Genomic DNA, 19075 nt, shown 5'->3' on the forward strand with positions numbered 1-19075 from the left:
AAATTATTGTGATGGAGGCTATATGTAACTAAGTATAAGTTCCTTTGTAAAATGACTTGGACATTTTTATAATTGGTAGTTTTTAAAATATTGAGAGATCATTTAAATTGTGCTTGACTTATTGTCATCTTTTAGCACTAGTAGTAAGAATATTTATCTCTGATATTTGTATCATAGTTTATTGTTTATAAGGTACTTTACATATACAAATCTATTGATAGATCAATATGTATTTGTTTAATTTTTTAAAAGTTATTTATTAGGCCTTCCAAGCAATGCAGAGTAGGCCAAGGGCCCCTTAGATATGTGAGGAATATGCCTTTGCCCCTGTTCTCTTTGGTCCTTTGTTATTTTGAATTAGATCACTTGAAATGTTCTTCACCATTAACACACTCGTGTAAGTCCCCATCAACGATGTCTAGTTACTACAATATAACTACTATATATTCCCTCTTTCTTGTCTTTTCTTCTCACACAGCAGTCATTTTTTAAAAATTGTAATTAAAAGTCTAAATGTCTTCCCCGTCTACTAGAATAAAATGGGAAATCCTTACCCTGACTTACTAGTCTTATTTTTGGTCCTTAGAATTAAAGTCTTGCACTTAGTAGGTTCTTGAGAAATACCTTTTGAATGAATGATATAATTATTGACAGCTTCAGATAAGCTCTGAATTACTCAGCTTATCAATAAGTGGAAGATTCTCATGAGAACTCTAAATATTATATTTGTAAATTGGACCAACATTTCTTTCCAAACCGCCACTGGGCTTTGAAACCCAACTATTTTGTCTTCTTAACTCTGTGAATCTTTGTAACTTGTTTATGACTCTCTGCTTTTGTTTTGACTTTCCAAATTTTGCCCATCCTCAAGACTTGTACTTAATAAGAATCAGTATAAAATTAAAATAAAAACCTTTGATACTTTTGTATACAGTGTTTGTTTTTGTTACTTATGGGACACTGTTGATTTTTGGATGGTGAGTTGAGTTGGGGAGGGTAAATTCTAAGTGGGAAGGGAATTCTAGATACACATGTTTATTTCATGTTTGAGTAAGTAACTTCACCGGTTTTGGTTTTGCTCCACATGCTGCTCCACAGCATCCTGGCGGTGCTCAGGGTTACTCCTGGCTCTGTGCTCAGGGATCACCCCTGGCAGAGATCAGGGGACCATCTGGGGTTCTGGAGACAATGCATTAGCCTTGTTCAAGGCTTTTACCCTCTGTGCTATTGCTATAGCCCCAAGTAATTTCACTTTTCTATGTGACCTCGAGAGGGAAGAAACTCTATTACTCCCCTGCCCCCCCCCCCAACCTCCCCATTAAAAACTTAATTTTCAGTGAGGAGAAATTGGACTGAGTTTTCTTAGTCCTCCAAGACTTACAAAACTATGCTTTCTACAGCTTTATGGCAGAGCTGGAAGGTGGGGTACCCAGAAGTCTTTGTTTTGAACAGCTCTCTGTTATCTTGCTTGTAGCCTGTTGCAGTGGGCCGATACCTTATTGATAGTCTGACCTTGTATGTCAGGATTGCAGAGGGCAGTCAGCAAGATGTTTCAGTTCAATGAAAGGCTGCCTCCAGTCAAATGCTAAACATTATAATGGGTATCTATGATCTCCTCTCTTTATTTGGATCTCTTACACTTTTTCCCCTTCTTTCTGCTTCTAGTATTCTATTCAAGAAGAAAACCAGAGGAAGCCATTGCCCACTGCTGCCGCCCAGTGTTGTGAGTGAGAATTTGTCTCTGAATCTATCTTAACTACAGTTTCTCTCTGTTCTCCAAATTGTGCTTTAATTTTGAGTTGGAAAAGATATAGATATGCTCTATAAACAAATATAGCCACCAAATATACCTATTCAACCTGTATTTCCAGTGTTTGTCTGCCAATTAACTTTAGGAAGAGATTATTTTTTTCTTGTTTCACAGTGCAGTGGTACCCGTAGATTTTTTTTTCTCCGTTTGCCAGCATTTACTCCAGAAGGAATGATTTCTTTCCCTTCTCTCTCCACTCATCTGTTACTATTTCTTAAGGGTTAGTTAGAATGTCCAGAGCGATAGCACAGCAGTAGGGCGTTTGCCTTGCACGCAGCCAACATGGCCGACCCGAGTTCGATTCCTCCGCCCCTCTCGGAGAGCCCGGCAAGCTACTGAGAATATCTCGCTCGCACGGCAGAGCCTGGCAAGCTCCCCGTGACGTATTCGATATGCCAGACACAGTAACAACAAAGTCTTCAATGGAGATGTTACTGGGCCCGCACGAGTTAGAATGTCATCACCTCTAGAAAATCTTTTGTCTAATTCTTCCTTCATCCAGATCTAGCATATGTGTCTTTCCTCTATGTGCTCTTAGTATCCAGTATACATCTTACTTTCTGTTGTCTATGTATGTTTCTTTTGTAAGGACAATTTTTTAAAAAGCACAGACATTCTTTCACTTATGACCCTAGCATCTTGCTTAATACCCGATGTATAGTAAATAATAAGCCTTAATAAAATTTGGTGAGCACTGAGAGATAGTTTAAGGGGGTAAGGTGTTTGTCTCGCATGTGACTGACCTTGATTAATTCCTTCCCCTACATATGGTCCTGCCAGGGGTCGTTTCTGAGCTCAGTGCCAGGAATAGCCCCTGAATACTGCTCGGTGGTGTTCTTTCCAACTCCCCATTTGTTTTTTTGAATGATTGAATGCATTTCTCTTGAGATTAATTTATTCAGACCACATAGTTTTTGTTGTTGTTGTTGTTTTGTCTTGTTTTGTTTTTGGTCACACCTGGTAATGTTCAAATTCGGCTTTTGTGCTCAGATACTACTCGGGGTGGTGCATGGGTGACCACATGAGATGCCAGGGATTGAACCCAGGTTGGCCATATGCAAGGCAATCACCCTACCTATAAAACTATCTCTTTGACCCAACAGATTTTTTTCTTATAGTGAGAAATTCATTCTTTGTGTTTGGCTACTACTTTCTCAGTTACTCTCAAAATAGTTGAGAACACAGAAAAGGACTGATCTGGAGTCTATTTTTTTTTTAATTTTTATTACTGAAACACCATGAGGTACAGTTGTAGACTTACAAATTTTTTTAATTTTTATTAGTGGAACACCATGAGGTACACTTGTAGATTTACAAATTTTTGTGCTTGGGTTTCGATTATACAATGATCAAGTACCCATCCCTCCACCAGTGCCCATTTTCCACCACCATGGATCCCAGTATCCTTCCCACACCCATCCCCCTATCCCACTCTGCCTCTGTGGCAGGGCATTCCCTTTTGTTCTCTCTCTCCTTTTGGGTGTTGTGGTCTGCAAAAGAGGCATTGAGTGGCAATCATGTTCAGTCCATAGTCTACTTTCAACATGTATCTCCCCTCCTGGGAGGATCCTCCAAACACCCTTTATTTGGTGCTCCCTTCTCTATCTGAGCTGCCCTTTCCCCTAGAGTGTCCAGCTGGCCTCTAAGCCATGGAGTAATCCTCCTGGTACTGATCTCAGCTATTCTTGGGTATTAATCTCCTATTTTGTTACTTTGTCCCCCAGATGAATGCAATCTTTTTATGTCTATCCCTCTCTTTCTGACTCATTTCACTTATCATGATACTTTCCAGGTGGTACCACTTGTATGTAAAATTCATGACTTCATCTTTTCTAAGAGCTACATAGTACTCCATTGTGTAGATGTACCAAAGTTTCTTTAACCAGTCATCTGTTCTTGGGCACTCAGGTTTCTTCCAGTTTCTGGCTATTGTAAAGAGTGCTGCAATGAACAAACAAGTGCAGATGTCACTTCGACTACACATTTTTGCCTCTCTGGGGTATATTCCCAGGAGTGGTATCGCTGGGTCAAATGGGAGCTCAATTTCTAATTTTTTGAGAAACGTCCATACTGTTTTCCAAAAGGGCTGAACTAGTCGGCATTCCCACCAACAGTGAAGGAGTGTCCCTTTCTCGCCACATCCGCGCCAGCATCGGTTGCTTTTGTTCTTTTGAATGTGGGCCAGTCTCTGAGGTGTGAGATGGTATCTCATTGTGGTTTTGATCTGCATCTCCCTGATGATTAATGATGTAGAGCATTTTCTCATGTGCTTTTTTGCCATTCGGATTTCTTCTTTGAGAAAGTTTCTGTTCATTTCATTGCCCCATTTTTTTAAATGGGGTTGGATGTTTTCTTCTTGTGGAGTTCAACCAGTACTTTATATATCCTTGATATCAACCCCTTGTCAGATGTGTATTCGGCGAATATCCTTTCCCATACTGTAGACTGGTAAACTTACAAATTTTTGTGCTTTGGTTTCAGTTATACAATGATCAAGTACCCATCCCTCCACCAGTGCCCATTTTCCACCACCATGGGTCCCAGTATCCCTCCCAACCAACCCCCATCCCCCATCCCTCTCTCCCACCCTGCCTCTGTGGCAGGGATTCCCTTTTGTTCTCTCTGTCTCCTTTTGGGTGTTGTGGTTTGCAAAAGAGGCATTGAGTGGCAATCATGTTTGGTCTATAGTCTACTTTCAGCATGCTTTGGAGTCTATTTTTATTTGAAGGAGGTTGACTCCAGGTGTGAGTATATGGTGTATTCATATAGTTTTTTGGTATCAAATGCTAAACTTTTTTTTTTAGGAATGTTTATTGTGACACCATGATTTACAAAGTTGTTCATAATAGAGTTGTTTCAGGCGTACAGTATTCCAGTGTCAGTCTCACCGCCAATATCCCCTTCACTATATCAATTTTCCCAGGTTCTTTCTCACCCCACCATCCTACCCACTTGTAGGCATATAATGAATTTATTTCATGTTACTTGGTTCAACAAAACTTAAAGGAACGGCAAATAAAATGATCAGAAAATAATAAAACTCAATTTGTGTTGATGGATTGCTATGTCTTTAACCTTTCTTAATCTTTACTAGATTAAGAAAGACAACCATATGTGCCATTAGTGAGTGCCTTACTCAGTGCCTCATAATGGGAAGTTTTCCTGCCCTTTAACTGTCCTTTAACTGACTTTTAAAAAGTATTCAAGCTCTTTTAATGCTTGCAAAACTGGTTTCAAGGCTACAAATTCCCTGAGCTTTTGCCTGTCCTTGAACCTCAAATCTGAATGATAACCTAGCTGGGGAGAATATTCTTGATGAGGTGTTCATTATGTTGAGTTTTTGTATTGTATTCTTCCATATTCTTCTGACTTATAGTCTCACTTGATAGATTTGCTGTACATTTAATGGGCCTTTCTTGGTATATAAGTACCTTTTTTGATCTTTCTGCATTCAGTATTCTATCTTTGGATTTTGTAATTTTGAGTATATGTCCTGAAGTTTTCCTGATTGGTTGTATTTTCATTGGGACTCTTTGGACTTCTTGGATCTCAGTGCCTGTAATCCTCAACTTTGGGAAATTCTTACCAATGATTTCTTTAACTTTTGTTTCTTTATCACATTTGCAGTCCTGTTTTTCAGGGTCTCTGATGATTATTATATTGCTCCTCTTGTGTTGGGATCGGGAGTTCCCTAGCACTGGGAGGCGCGGAGAGACCAGATAGACACAATTCCTGCAGGAGTAAAAACCGGGGTTTATTTAGACCAGCATGCTGGGGCTCCGCAGCATACCCCAAAAACGGGCAGTGGCTGAGAGCCCCGAACTTCTTCAAAGGGGATCTTATATAGGCCTTCACTGGCTGTTACAGCAAAGCCCGCGCATTTCATAGCCAATAGATTTGTAACAACATATACTTTCTTAACCAATCCATTTAAAAGTACCTCACTCCTTAGCCTATAGATTCAAAGATCAGCATTTACGTACATCGATTGTCAGCACAAGCAAGGTTATACCTGGAATCATTAAGCCTTAGGTAATCTCCCTTGACCATCCTCCTTTTGAGTTACCAAAGTCTGCAGGGTGCTTTAGTGAGACAGTACATTCCAGGAAAGGGCAATTTCCCCCAACCACCCGCATCCTGAGTTATCCTTTACCCAAATCTGCAGGGTGCTTTACTGAGACAATACATTTCAGGGACAGTAAATCACTTTCCAAGTCCCCTCTACCCCAGGTGCAAAGCAGCCAAGCAGTTTTACAGAAAGCAATGTTGCAAGTTAGCTAAAGTACACAAAAATTTGATGCCCTAATATGGATTCTTTCATTTGAACTCATCCCATAGTTCTCTGGTGTGCTGTTAAATTTATTTTCAGGCTATCTTCTACCTTTTGCTGTTTTCCTAGAAGTTTCCTCCTCCTCCTTTTGAAACTCCTTTCTCTTATTCTGCGGTTCAAAGCTTTTATGACTTCTTTTTCTTTTTTAATATTATAATTTTTAAAAAATTTTATTGAATCATCATGAGATAGTTACAAGTTTTCATGTTTGGGTTACAGTCACACAATAATCCAACACCCATTCCTCCACCAGTGCACATTCCCAATGTAAAAAACTAATCATGTGGGAGGTTATGTGTTTGTGGGCTCTCTGGACGGCTGTCTCTCCACCTGCATTCGGTGCCCTTGAGCTGCTGTGTGTGGCCTGGATCGGGAAGGCTGTTGGCCAAGGGCAGATGAAGGAAGAAGCGAGAACCAGGTTGGTTGGTCTTAGTTGCAGTTTATTCCAATCTTCTCCTTCTTCACTCCTGTCTCTCTCTCTTCATTCACCTGGTCTCTCTCCAACTCCCTTGTCTTTCCAGGCTGACACACACCCAGTCAGGTAGCCAAATCAACATAAGAAAGCCCTCCCTGAGGGTCCATCAAGTTCAAAGGGAACACCACCTAAAAGGCATACCAAAGCCCTTCCTGACTGCCCAAGGGCAAAATACTTCCTAAGGTGTTTTCCTCTTTTCCTCAGTCCAATAACTATCCACATTTTAATACTAGTTATTTTTGTATGGACACTGTAAGAGATAACATTGAAACTTGTAGGGCAGCTCTCCTGGGAACATCTTGCCAAAGACTCAGACTACAGCACTCAGACCAGATTAATCTTTCCTAACCCTAGCAGGGTCCAAATCTAGTTATTACTTTTTGGACTGCTGGAGCTTCCAGCATTTTGGGGAGGGAGTGTTAGGGGTGGTGAGGGAAGCTGCCAGTCCTCGCTCCAAGCAGCCCCAGAGTTTTCAGCTCAAAGATTGATTTAACCGGGAATTTGTCAGCTAGGGACTGTTCTGAGATAAGCCATGAAACAGTGAAGCCAGGCAGTTTTCATGGTGGTAGCTGTGGGATGTGAGGGTAACTACAAGGAACTTTGGTATCCTGGGGTCTTGGTCCATCACCCTCCAGAGGGCACTCCAGAGTTTTCAGCCCAAAGACCAGTGTACCTGGGAGTTTCACTAGGTTGGTGTCTCTACAGAGAATCTCTTTATAAAAATACATTATGTGTTGCTCGGGATCACATTCAGGGTCTCACACAGGCAAGATAAGTGTTCTGCCACTGAACTACATACATCTCTAGCCTCTGAAATGATTGTTTTTCAAATTCACTTCCTCCTCTTTTTCCTGTAGTGACAAACACTTGGTTGTGATTCCAGGCATCCCAAATAGAGAAACTGCTGGGATCACACCGGGTGTGTGGAATAGTGCCAGGGACGAATTTATGATCTTACTAGCCTCAGGCTTGTAAGGCAAATGTTTTACTTTTCTGCTGAGCTATTCCTGGCCCCCTCACTGTGATTTTATCGTGTTGGGGGCGGGGTTTGGGCTATTGTGTTGGGGGGAGTGAGTTTGACTTTGTGCTCAGGAATCACTCCTGGAGGTCCTTGGAGGATCATATATGGTGCCAGGGATTGAGCCTGGGTCAGCAACAGCCAAAGCAAGAGCCTCTACTATCTCTCGGAACCATCAAGGTTGTCTTAAAAGTAAAAATTTGTTAAGGATTTTAACAATTTTTAGCATCCGTAAGTACTGGGCTGGAGTGATAGCACAGCAGTAGGACGTTTGCCTTGCACGCAGCCAATATGGCCGACCCGAGTTTGATTCCTCCGCCCCTCTCGGAGAGCCAGGCAAGCTACTGAGAGTATCTCGCCCTCACGGCAGAGCCTGGCAAGCTCCCCGTGACGTATTCGATATGCCAGACACAGTAACAACAAAGTCTCCAATGGAGACGTTACTGGGCCCACTCAAGCAAATCGATGATCAACGGGAGGGCCTTTACCTTTTTTTACCTTTACTTTTTGGATCATGACAGCATTTGTCCATGACCAAGCTCTTAGCTTATAGTTAAGCATTATGGCGCTTTGGCCATGCCCATCTCGATAGAACCAGGGTAGCACATAGCTTACGGCTTGCCCTGGTTCCATCCAGTCCCTCATCGGGACCTTGCTTTTGGGGGTGCTAGGAATTTAAGGCAGCGGAGGCTTAAGTGAAAGAACAGATGCCCAGGAAGGAAATATCACTGAGAGTCACATTACAAAAGCATGTCTTCTTATGTCCATACAAAAAGGACATTGCTCTGAATAAACTATGCAAATAACTTAGGGAGAAGAGAAAAACAATATTTACAAGTCAACAGAACACAAAAAAAAAACAAATAAACACAGACGAATGGGAGCACTGTGATGGGAGCATCAATAAACCTAAACTACCTGAGACTGCAGGAAGGACAAAACTGTGTTATCCTACACCCCACCACCATTATCCCGGGTATACTCCCCCCTTTTCCACCCTCCCCCTGCCTCCATGGCAGACATTATTCCCCATTATCTCTCTCTATTTTGGGGCATTATGTTTTACAATACAGACACCGAGAGGTCATTATGTTTGGTTCTTTCTCTACTCTTTGCACACATCTCCCATCCTTCCTGATTCCTCCAGCCATCATTTTCTTAGTGATCCCTTCTCTATTTCATCTGCTTTCTCCCCTTTGCTCATGAGGCAGTCTGCCAGCTATGGAGCAATCTACCTGTCCCGTGTATCTACTATCCTTAGGTGTCAGCCTCATGTTATGTTGTTTTATACTCCACAAATAAGTGCAGTCCTTCTATGTCTGTCCCTCTCTTTCTGACTCATTTCACTTAGCATGATACTCTTTTTTTTTTTTCTTTTTGGGTCACACCCGGCGATGCACAGGGGTTACTCTTGGCTCTGCACTCAGGAGTTACTCCTGGCAGTGCTCAGAGGACCATATGGGATGCTGGGAATCGAACCCGGGTCGGCCGTGTGCAAGGTAAACGCCCTACCCGCTGTGCTATCTCTCCAGCCCCAGCATGATACTCTCCATGTCTATCCGTTTATAAGCAAAGTTCATGACTTCATCTCTCCTGACAGCTGCATAGTATTCCATTGTGTAGATGTACCAAGGTTTCTTTAACTAGTCATCTGTTCTAGGGCACTTGGGTTGTTTCCAGATTTTGGCTATTGTGAACAGTGCTGCAATGAACATATAGGTACAGATGTATGACTTCTTTTTAATCACCTACCATGTTCTTTATTTCTGCATTTCTGTGTAGTTTTAAAAATTTTGAGTCTCATGCTTTCTTGTGCTTTTCTGACTATCTGTGCTAATGTTTCTTTGAACACATTGAACATGCTCATCATAGAGTCACTAAAGACGCTGCCTGAGGATTTACTGGTGTGCGTTATGTCTTTAGTTACAGTTGTTTTCTCGCATCAAGCTTGTGGGCTTCTATATTCTCCATTGGTTTTCTAGCGTTCTTATTGTGCTCACAGTGAGCCTTTGTAGCTACTCCTACCCCTATGCCCAAGAAAATACTGAGGGATTAAGCTGGAGATTGCTCTCTTTTCTGCCTGTTCATGAATGCGGAGCCTCAAGGTTAGGCAGGAGCTGTGATGTGGGCCCTTACTATGGCCCAGGTCAGATGTGGAGGCTGCTGGGACCTACTCAATAGGGAGGGGCTTGGCCTTCTGCAGGGGGCCCCCGGTAACCACTCTCTGGCCCGCGGAGGTGGCCCGAGGATTGATCCGATGGTGCAAGGAGGGACCAACCGAATGAACAAGACACAAGAGACAGAGTACAGTTTAGAAATAGAAAAAGAGAGAAAAAGGGACAGGCTTTATTGAGGGATACAGGCTGTTTATATAGGGTCCGGGCAGCTCAGTCAGGAGCAGAGGCAATATAACCATATATGGTAAGGTCAGCAACAAGAGCTTTACCTAATATTCAAGGTAGACATTTGCACATCAAAGGGTCTTGTGGCAGTAGGTGCATCCTGAGCTTTACATTTGTATATCAAAGGGTCTTAGGGAGTAGATGCATCCTGGAGGTTACTATAGATAAGGCCAGATAAGCTGTCAGCCTGATGTGTGGCTATAGATCAGGTATCTGCTGAGATCAGGAAGTCCTGGGAGACTGTCACCAATGTCTGTCCCAAGCAGTTCCTAACATGGGAACCATGACCAGGGTCTATGAGAGGGCTCTTGGCTTCCCACAGCCTTCTGCTCTGGAATATGCCCAATGATATAAGCCTCACCTGGTGTAGAGGAGCATTAAGCAGTTCAATCAGGAACCTCCCACCCCTCCCAATGCCTGTGAGGCAGATGATTTCCACTTAACTCTTCTCTACATTGATTACATTCATTGTTTTGACAAAAGATGCACCATTATTGTTTAGAATTCCCACCCCCCCCATCAGAATTGCTGAAAAGGCATTGTGAAATACTTAGTTTTCTATAGCTGGTTATGAGAATCATATATATAATCTTGTGTGACTGTGGCCGCAATAGCGGCCTTGCAATTTTGTATTTCTGCAGAGAGCCAGATAATTACGAGATTGGTTTCTGTGCATCTGGTGTTATGGCTGTGCTGGAGAGCCGCTAGTGGGGGGCAACTCGTGACCTCAGTAGGGCGTGAAGGACGAGCCGGTACCGCCCCCCTTCCCATGAGACTGCAGTTGCCCCTTCATTGCAGGCTTATACCTAGCTTTCCTATAAACTTTGAGGCGGCAGCCACCTTGCTGCTGGGGGGGGGGGGGGCAGGAAGGCGGAAGGGAGCAACATTCTTTCCCTCCCGGGGAGGCATGGCACCATAGTTTAACGCATGGTCCATTCACTTTTCTGCCACAAGCTGCCGGGCTCTGGATTAAGTCCTTTTGCCTCTGGAGCCATGGTCGTGCCAGAGAGCCGCTCATGGGGGGGCAACTCGTGACCTCGGTAGGGCGTGAAGGACGAGCTGGTACCACCCCCCTTCCCATGAGACTGCAGTTGCCCCATCACTGCTGGCTCATACCTGGCTTTCCTATAAGCTCTGAGGTGGTGACCACCTTGTATGTGGTCCAGATGCATTTCTGCCAAAAGCTGCTGGGTTTCAAGATTTGTTTCCAAGTCTCTGGGATCATGGTCATTAATTAGCTTGATCAGGAGCCAGAGAGTCCATTTGTAGGCAGCGACTCAGAGTCCCGCTGGGTTGGGGAGGAAAGGGCTGGTTCCACCCCCATCTGGTGAGGCGTGTTTCGTCACTGCAGGCCCAAACCTGACTGTTCAATGTCCTTTGGAGGATGGCGATCACTGGGCAGCCAGGGGGAACAGGCCAAGGTACGAAACCTATTCCCACCTGGAGTGGCCCAGCACCAGTAACCTACTGCAGGAACAGGATGCATTTCTGCCAAAAGCCTTTGGGTTCCGAGATTTGTTTCTGAGTCTCTGGGATCATGGGCATTAAGCAGTTCAATCAGGAACCAGAGAGGCCATGCCTCCAATTATATAGCTGAGCTGGAAATGGTTTGTGGGTGTGTCTCCCACATACCTAACTTTTGACCATTTACTTTCTTGGTAAACTTTGCCCCAAGTTTTTGGGGTCTGGCCAAAGGCACAGCAGCAATTTTGGGGTATCTGAAGGTCTGACGGTGATGTCAGATGCTGATGCACTCGCCTCACAGGTATAGATTGACCTGCTGGTGGTACCATACCCCCTACTATTACATTTTCTATGAATAGCTTATTCCTATTTTTGCCTACTTCCACATATATTTTTATTTTGAAAACTTTTTAACTCAGAAATGTTTAGAGAGCAGTTCAATTAGGACCCATTTGCCCTTTAGTAGATTTAATGATTAACACTTCATTTCCTGCATTTTTTTCCCTCTCCTTGTTACACTTCTCATCTTTTTTTGCAGGGGCTGGGCGTATACCTCCTGATGCTCTGGGGTACTCCTGGCTCTCTAAGGAAATACTTCTGACAGTGCTTGGGGGAACAATATGGGATGCCACTGATTGAACCGGGTTGGCAGATACCCTACCTGCTGTGCTATTGCTCCGACCCACATTTCTCATCTTTTATGTTTTTAAACACGTATACACAAAGTACACACATACATTTTCCGAAACATTTGAATGAAAGTTTCAGATTTTATGACATCAGAACATTCTTTTTTTTTTTTCTTTTTTTGATTACACCCAGCGATGCTCAGGAGTTACTCCTGGCTCTACACTCAGGAGTTACTCCTGGCCGTGCTTGGTGGGTCTATATGGAATGCTGGGGATTGAACCCAGGTTGGCTGCGTGCAAGGTAAACATTCTACCTGCTGTACTATCGCTCTGGCCTCAGATCATTCTCTTAAGGGCTAGGACAGTCTATATCACCAAAATATTATTGTCAGAATCTAGAAATTTTACATTGATTCACAATGTTATCTATTATATAGTCCATATTAAGAATTTTCCAGTTATCATCTACATCAAGAATGCAAAAACATTAATTTGAAAGGACATGCCCATTGCAGATGTAACTATAAAATAGTACAGGCTTGGCAGTGTGTGCCAGGATTCTAAAAAAGATTTATAACCTTTGATATCAGTAGAATTTTTGAAAATGTTTTCTATGAAGGATGTTAAATGTAAAGTAACAGATTACATTTGAAACCATTGTAAAATTATTTGAATAGCAAAGTTTCAGAAAGATTTAGGTTAAATCTGTTTCAGTTAAATTACGTTTTAGAAATTTAAACTTTTATGTTTTAGAAAATTAAACTTTGAATAGTAATATTTCAAGAAACTTTAATAGTATATGAAATATAACTTTTTGTGTATTTGTGCATATGTATATGCTTTTTTGGGGGGAGGGGCACACCTCATTGTGCTCAAGTCTTATTTGTGGCTTCAAGGATCTTTCCTGGTGGTGCTGGGGAATCATAGCATTGTAGCACTGTAGCATTGTCCTCCTGTTGTTCATTGATTTGCTCAAGAGGGCACCAGTAACGTCTCACAACAAATTGTGAAAGTTGTTGTTACTGTTTTTGGCATGCTGAATATGTCACATACCTTGCCGGGCTCTGCCATGTGGGCGAGATACTCTTGGTAGCTTGCCAGGCTCTCTGAGAGGGGCGGAGAAATAGAACTTGGGTCAGCCATGTTGGCCGCAATCATAGATGGTGCCAAAGTTTGAACCTGGTTTGGTCATGTGCAAGGCCTTACCCCTGTGCTATTTTCTGTTCCTGTATATACGTTTTCATCTTTATTTTTTGTCAGTGCTACTTGATTTTGATGTAGTTGCTATTCTGTTTCAGTGTATATACATTAAAAAGTAGGGGTTATACCTGAAGGTACTCAGGGGCTACTTCTGGCTTGTTCTCAGGGTATGGATTGAACCTAGATCTTCCATTCTTGGCTATGGATTGAACCTAGATCTTCCACATGCAAAGCATACACTCCAAGCTTTTTTTTTCTTTCTTTCTGGGTTACACCCAGCGATGCTCAGGGGTACTCCTGGCTCTGCAGTGAGGAATTACTCCTGGCGGTGTTTGGGGGACCATATGGAATACCGGGGATTGAACTCGGGTCAGCCGTGTGCAAGGCAAACGCCCTATCCACTCTACTATTGCTCTGGCCCTACACTCCAGCTCTGAGTTATCTCTCTGGCTCTATACATGCATACTTACTCCTTGAGGGGGCTAAGGGATAGGGCAGAAAGGGAGCACATTTATGGTGGAGGAAAATGTTCAACCAGAAGGAGGAGAAGGTAGTGCTGAAATGTGATTGTTGTTTATGAAACCCTATCAACAACAGTACTGTAAACTAGATTGCAAAATCTTATTTTTTAAAAACAGCACCTCTAGCAGAAGCAGACTGGTGGATGGGAGGCAAATGCAGGTGAAGGGGCATTATTGGAAGGAAATGGACACTGCTGAAGGGATTGGTGTTGAAACATTGTATGCGTGAAATCCAAATATGAAAACTTTGTACTTTCATGGTGACTAAACAAATAAAAAAATATATAAAAGACATTGCTAAATACTAAATGCATCCCCTCAACAACGTTGATACCTAACCCCCATTATGTCTATATTTTGGGGTGGGGCCTTTAGGAGTGATACATAAGAAAGTGTCCTTAATTTGATAGGCTTGGTGCCCTCTTCAGAAGTAGAGTTTCAACAGATTTCTCTGTGGAGCTATAAGTAAAAACCAGGAGGAGAGCCTTCACCAGGAACCAGTATTTCCAGTAACTTGATCTTGGATTTTCTGGCTTTTCAAACTTGTGATATGAATTTCTATTGTTTAAGTCACTGAGACTGTGGTATTTCGTTATGGCAGCTTGGAAAAATCAATATAGATTTTGGTTCCAAGTGGTGGAGTGCTGTTAGAAGACCTAAAAATGTGAAAGTAGTTTTAGATTGGGTGAACAAAGGTTGGAAAATTTTTGAGATGCATGCTAGAAAAACCCAAGATTTCTATGAAGAGAATTAGGTAAAAGCCTCGATTAATATGAGGAATAGTGTAACAGAAATTCCAAGAAAGGTAATTTTTGTTATAATGTGGCAATCGGTTGGCTTGTGTTTTGCGGAAGATAGAATTTTTAAATGATCAAATTGAATATTTGAAGATGTTTCTAAGAATCATAAACATAGCTTGAATCTTCCTTTGCTTTAAAGCAAAATATAAAAGGAGAGTGCTAAAGAAGGAATAATTAAGCAAAAAGGAACAAGACATTGAAGGTCTGAAAAATTCTTAGCCAGTATGTGTTATTAAAAAAATGAGAAAGCTTGTTCTCTGTGTCCCATTGCACATGGGAAGATGGTTCTACAACATCTTATAAAATTAAATTTGTTTATTCACTTCCCTTTGCTTTTATTGTTGTTGTGATGACTGGACGCCACATACACTTTACAGTATTTGCACAGTTGATTGTGATTCTTGCCAGTAGTTTCACTCTTAGAGTTGCGTATATTTGCCTGATTGCAGTGCACCAGGGAGCAGTGTTTTCCAGTTGCATTTGGTGCATGTGGATTGGTACTTGAGATGAAATCTGCAGCCTCACAATTGTGAAGCATGCGCTTTACCACTGAGACAGTTTTAGTTATACATGGGCTTCTCCTCCAAATATTTTTGCCTTTGGCTTCTTTTAAGGATATGGTCAGAGGTTTGACTTTATGTACTGTGAATAAATGATTTACATCTTTTTGCATGTGGCTATCCAATTGTCTTAGCATCATTTATAAAAGACTGTTTCCCTACTAGTAATTATCATTGCGTTTTTGTTAGAAACCATTCTTTCTACCTGCATAATACCCCATTAGTCCCTTCTAGAACTTAAAAAACAAACAGGCAAACAACACCAGGTCTGGTTTTTCATATTTCCTAAAAGAGAAATTTTCTATATTTCCTAAAAGAGTGACCGACTATCTCATCTTTTGGGATATGTTCCTTAGTTCTTTTAGTGAGGTTTGTTGGCATATACCATCAAGAGAAGTATGCTTTAGCTTGCTTGAATCCCAGCACATCATGTTTACCTTTTCAGATTTAATCTGCATTCCATCATTTCCATATTTGAGTAATTTTTGCTTCTCAATCTACAGAGATATTTTTAGGCTCTGCAATCTGGTCTGCATATTTGATACAAATCTCATATGAAACAAACTGTATAATGTCAGCTTTTATTTTAGCTTGGGACTAAATTTAACCAGAAGTTGAAGTCCTGAAGAAATTGATATGATCATTCCTTAAATGTCTCTTAACTAATCTAATGCCTTAAAACTTTATTCACCAGTAAGGATATTTCTGTCTTGTCTACGAATGCAGTAGCACATTATTTTGCCAGACAGTCATTATGATAACTAATTTCTACAACTTGGTACTATTTTCAATTTTCAAATGTTTACTTTCTCCCTGTTTTACCCACTGTATTATCAATGATGGTATCACTTTTCAATTGAGAAATGAATCAAATGTGATTCAGCATCTGGCAAGAATTTGATGAGATGAGTACACACATATACTGTTGGTATGTGTAAATTAGTATAATTTTTCTAACATGGTAATTTCACTTATAGGATGTATTCAAGGAAAATTACTTGACATGCAAAAACAGACTTGTGTGTAGAGTTAATTAATAATGATGATATTGTAAGAATAATGAAATATGGGCAGCATTACCATGTGATGGTTAATATACTCTTAATATTTCTGAGATATAGAAAATATATATTTATATGAATATATTTAATAATAGAACCCTAACTTACTAAGCAATATGTCTATTATCTAAAAACTATATACGCATAGGTGGCACTGCACTGTAGCATGTCCTCCCATTGTTCATCGATTTGCTTGATCGGGCACCAGTAACATCTCCATTGTGAGACTTGTTGTTACTGTTTTTGGCAAATCAAATACACCATGGGGAGCTTGCCAGACTTTGCCATGTGGGCAGGATACTCTTGGTAGCTTGCTGGGCTCTCCGAGAGGGATGGAGGAATCGAACCCGGGTTGGCCACGTCCAAGGCAAATGCCCTATCCACTGTGTATCATCCCAGCCCATACACATAGGTGCAGGATAAAAATATTCAAGGAAGTATGATAATATACATTTTGAAGAGGTGTGAAATTGTACCTTAACAGTACAGTCTTGTGTACCATTACCTTAAAACAAATCCAAGAAAACACAGTAGGATTTATAAAGAGAAAAAACAATCAGTTTAGGTAGTGACTCTCAGTAGTAGGATTGTAGTTTTCTTTTTTTTTTTTCATCTTTCCAAATTTTCTGTTATTATTAAAAATGATCTTCGGACTGACAATGTACAGCCAAGTTGTTATAAACTTACAAGTTTGGATTTGAAATTTAACTGATCAATGGTGGCTTTGATGCTGACATAGTTTAGTATACTAGTATTAATAATTCCTGGTAGAGAATTTATTTTTATTTTTGGACTGCACCACACCCAGTAATGCTCTTGCCTCAGTGCTTGGTGTTTGCTCCTGGTGGTGGTTGAGAAACCATTTAGTGCTGGGAATAAACTTAGGGCTCCTGCATAAACAACATAGAGAATTTTAAATTCTTAAAGTTTGTTTCTCCTTCTCTGGTGATATCTATATATCTCTCATCAATTATATCTAAAAATCAGAAGGTTTGGGGTATATGGTATTTTTATTTGTAATGTACCTCAAAGATAGTTAAATTTTTGAGATCTAGTCCACCATTGGCATTTAAAAAAATTTTTCTTTGTCTGGGAGGAGAGTTTGTTTCTTTGATTTTTTTCCCCATATTGCCTATAAATAGTGGCATATTAGATCATAACTTAAAGTTTCCTGAATATGAATCTGTTTTTTAGCTAGTAAAATAGGGCATAACTTAACATATTGTTTAAAATTTGTTCTTAAGGAATGAATCAGTTTTCAACAGTTGGAAATGACTCACATTCATGCTAGTGGAGATTAAACATCCAGAAATGCACTGCTTGGCTAGCAAGCAGTGACATCTTACTTGACCATCACTAATTTCAGAAGGACTTATTTTGCCAACATGTATAGAAGAACCACGATTATATGAAATGACTTTTTCTTTCTATACTTTTTCCTTACTATATCATTAGTCTGCACTGTTTTCAAATATTCCTCTTATTTCCTATAATTTTATTAGTTACCATCTTAAACCATTCGCTTCCATGCATGAGTCCTCCTTCTCCTCCCTCTTCCTCTTTTTTCTCCTCTTCCTCCTCTTCTTCCTCATCCCTTTTCCTCCTCCTCCTCCTCCTTTTTTTTTTGGGCCACACCCAGTGATACTCAGGCTCCTGGCTCTGCACTCAGGAGTCACTCCTGGCAGGCTCGGAGGACCATTTAAGGTGCCAGGGATTGAACCTGGGTCCACAGCTTCAGATACAGAGAAAACTCAGCTATAAGAAGAGCTGGTAATTATTTTCTATATTGTTTTCTGCATGACAGTAGTTACCACGCTGATGACTTCTACCAGAAGATCATTTCTTAGAGACCATTGTCATCTTTTAATGTCAGCTAGTATAAGTATCTTTTAATAGCAGATGTATTCAGTAGTAGCTCAGTCATTGGTTCTAACAATGTCTTGAAGAGAACCAGAATTTTTTACCATAATTTTGAAAGGATCATCTTTTATAACAATACCCAGTGTTATATTGAGGAATAGGCATATAATATAGTTTCGGGAGACCTGAGAAATTATTGAATTCTCTTCTGTACCCCAAGCTCCTTTGGGACATGGATAACTTAGAGTTAATACATTTTTGTTTACTCCTCAAACTCATAATACCTATATAGGAAACCTCAACTTAGGCCTTATAGGTAGGCCATTTAGACTCTATACCAATTGACCTTTAGCTTAATTCATTGTTGTGCCATCTCATAAAAAAATGACTCAATTTTTTGAGTCATAATGAAACTTTCAGTACACATCATAGATTTTGAGGTTCTAATCAATACCCTCTAGGTTAAATTTTCTCATGTCAAGTTTCTGTGGTGAAAAGTTGCAGAATGTATTGGTTTCCTTGCTTTGCATTCTTTTTTTTCTTTTTATGGATTTTTTTTTGCTTTGTTTTCTTTTGCTTCTTTGGGGTCACACCGGGCAATGCTCAGGGGTTAACACTTTGTCCCAACCTGCGGGAGTAGTCAATGTGGATAATCGGAAGTGGGTACACGAGTGGGAAAAAGTTAGAGACAGAAGAATGGGAGCAAGTCAAGACTCTGATCAAGCTCCAAATTTTTTTCTCTCAAGCTAGCTTTTCATAATTGATTACATGAGGAAGTGGGCAAAATGGGGAATTAACAAAGCATGCAGATTTTCAATAAATCATGGTGTGAGCCCTAGTGGTGGGCTCATGGCACTTATCCTGGGCATAGCTCAGAAACTTACACAATGTATTTTAACATTTTTCCAAGAAGAGATTAGTTCTTAAATTGCAGGTCAGGCTGTA

The 19075-nt window shown here is 40.8% G+C and overlaps 1 protein-coding gene across 1 annotated transcript in view; it reads left to right on the forward strand.

The window, feature by feature from the left end:
- UNC13B (unc-13 homolog B) overlaps nucleotides 1-19075 on the forward strand; it is a 252931-nt gene that overhangs the window by 77777 nt on the left and 156079 nt on the right. Inside the window, exon 7 of the mRNA XM_056117067.1 lies at nucleotides 1666-1723. Coding sequence (XP_055973042.1) covers nucleotides 1666-1723 — 58 coding nt within the window. The remainder of the gene's footprint in view (nucleotides 1-1665; nucleotides 1724-19075) is intronic.

This window comes from Sorex fumeus, unplaced genomic scaffold (assembly GCF_029834395.1).
Source record: "Sorex fumeus unplaced genomic scaffold, SorFum_2.1 ptg000034l, whole genome shotgun sequence".
Taxonomy (NCBI): Eukaryota; Metazoa; Chordata; class Mammalia; order Eulipotyphla; family Soricidae; genus Sorex; species Sorex fumeus.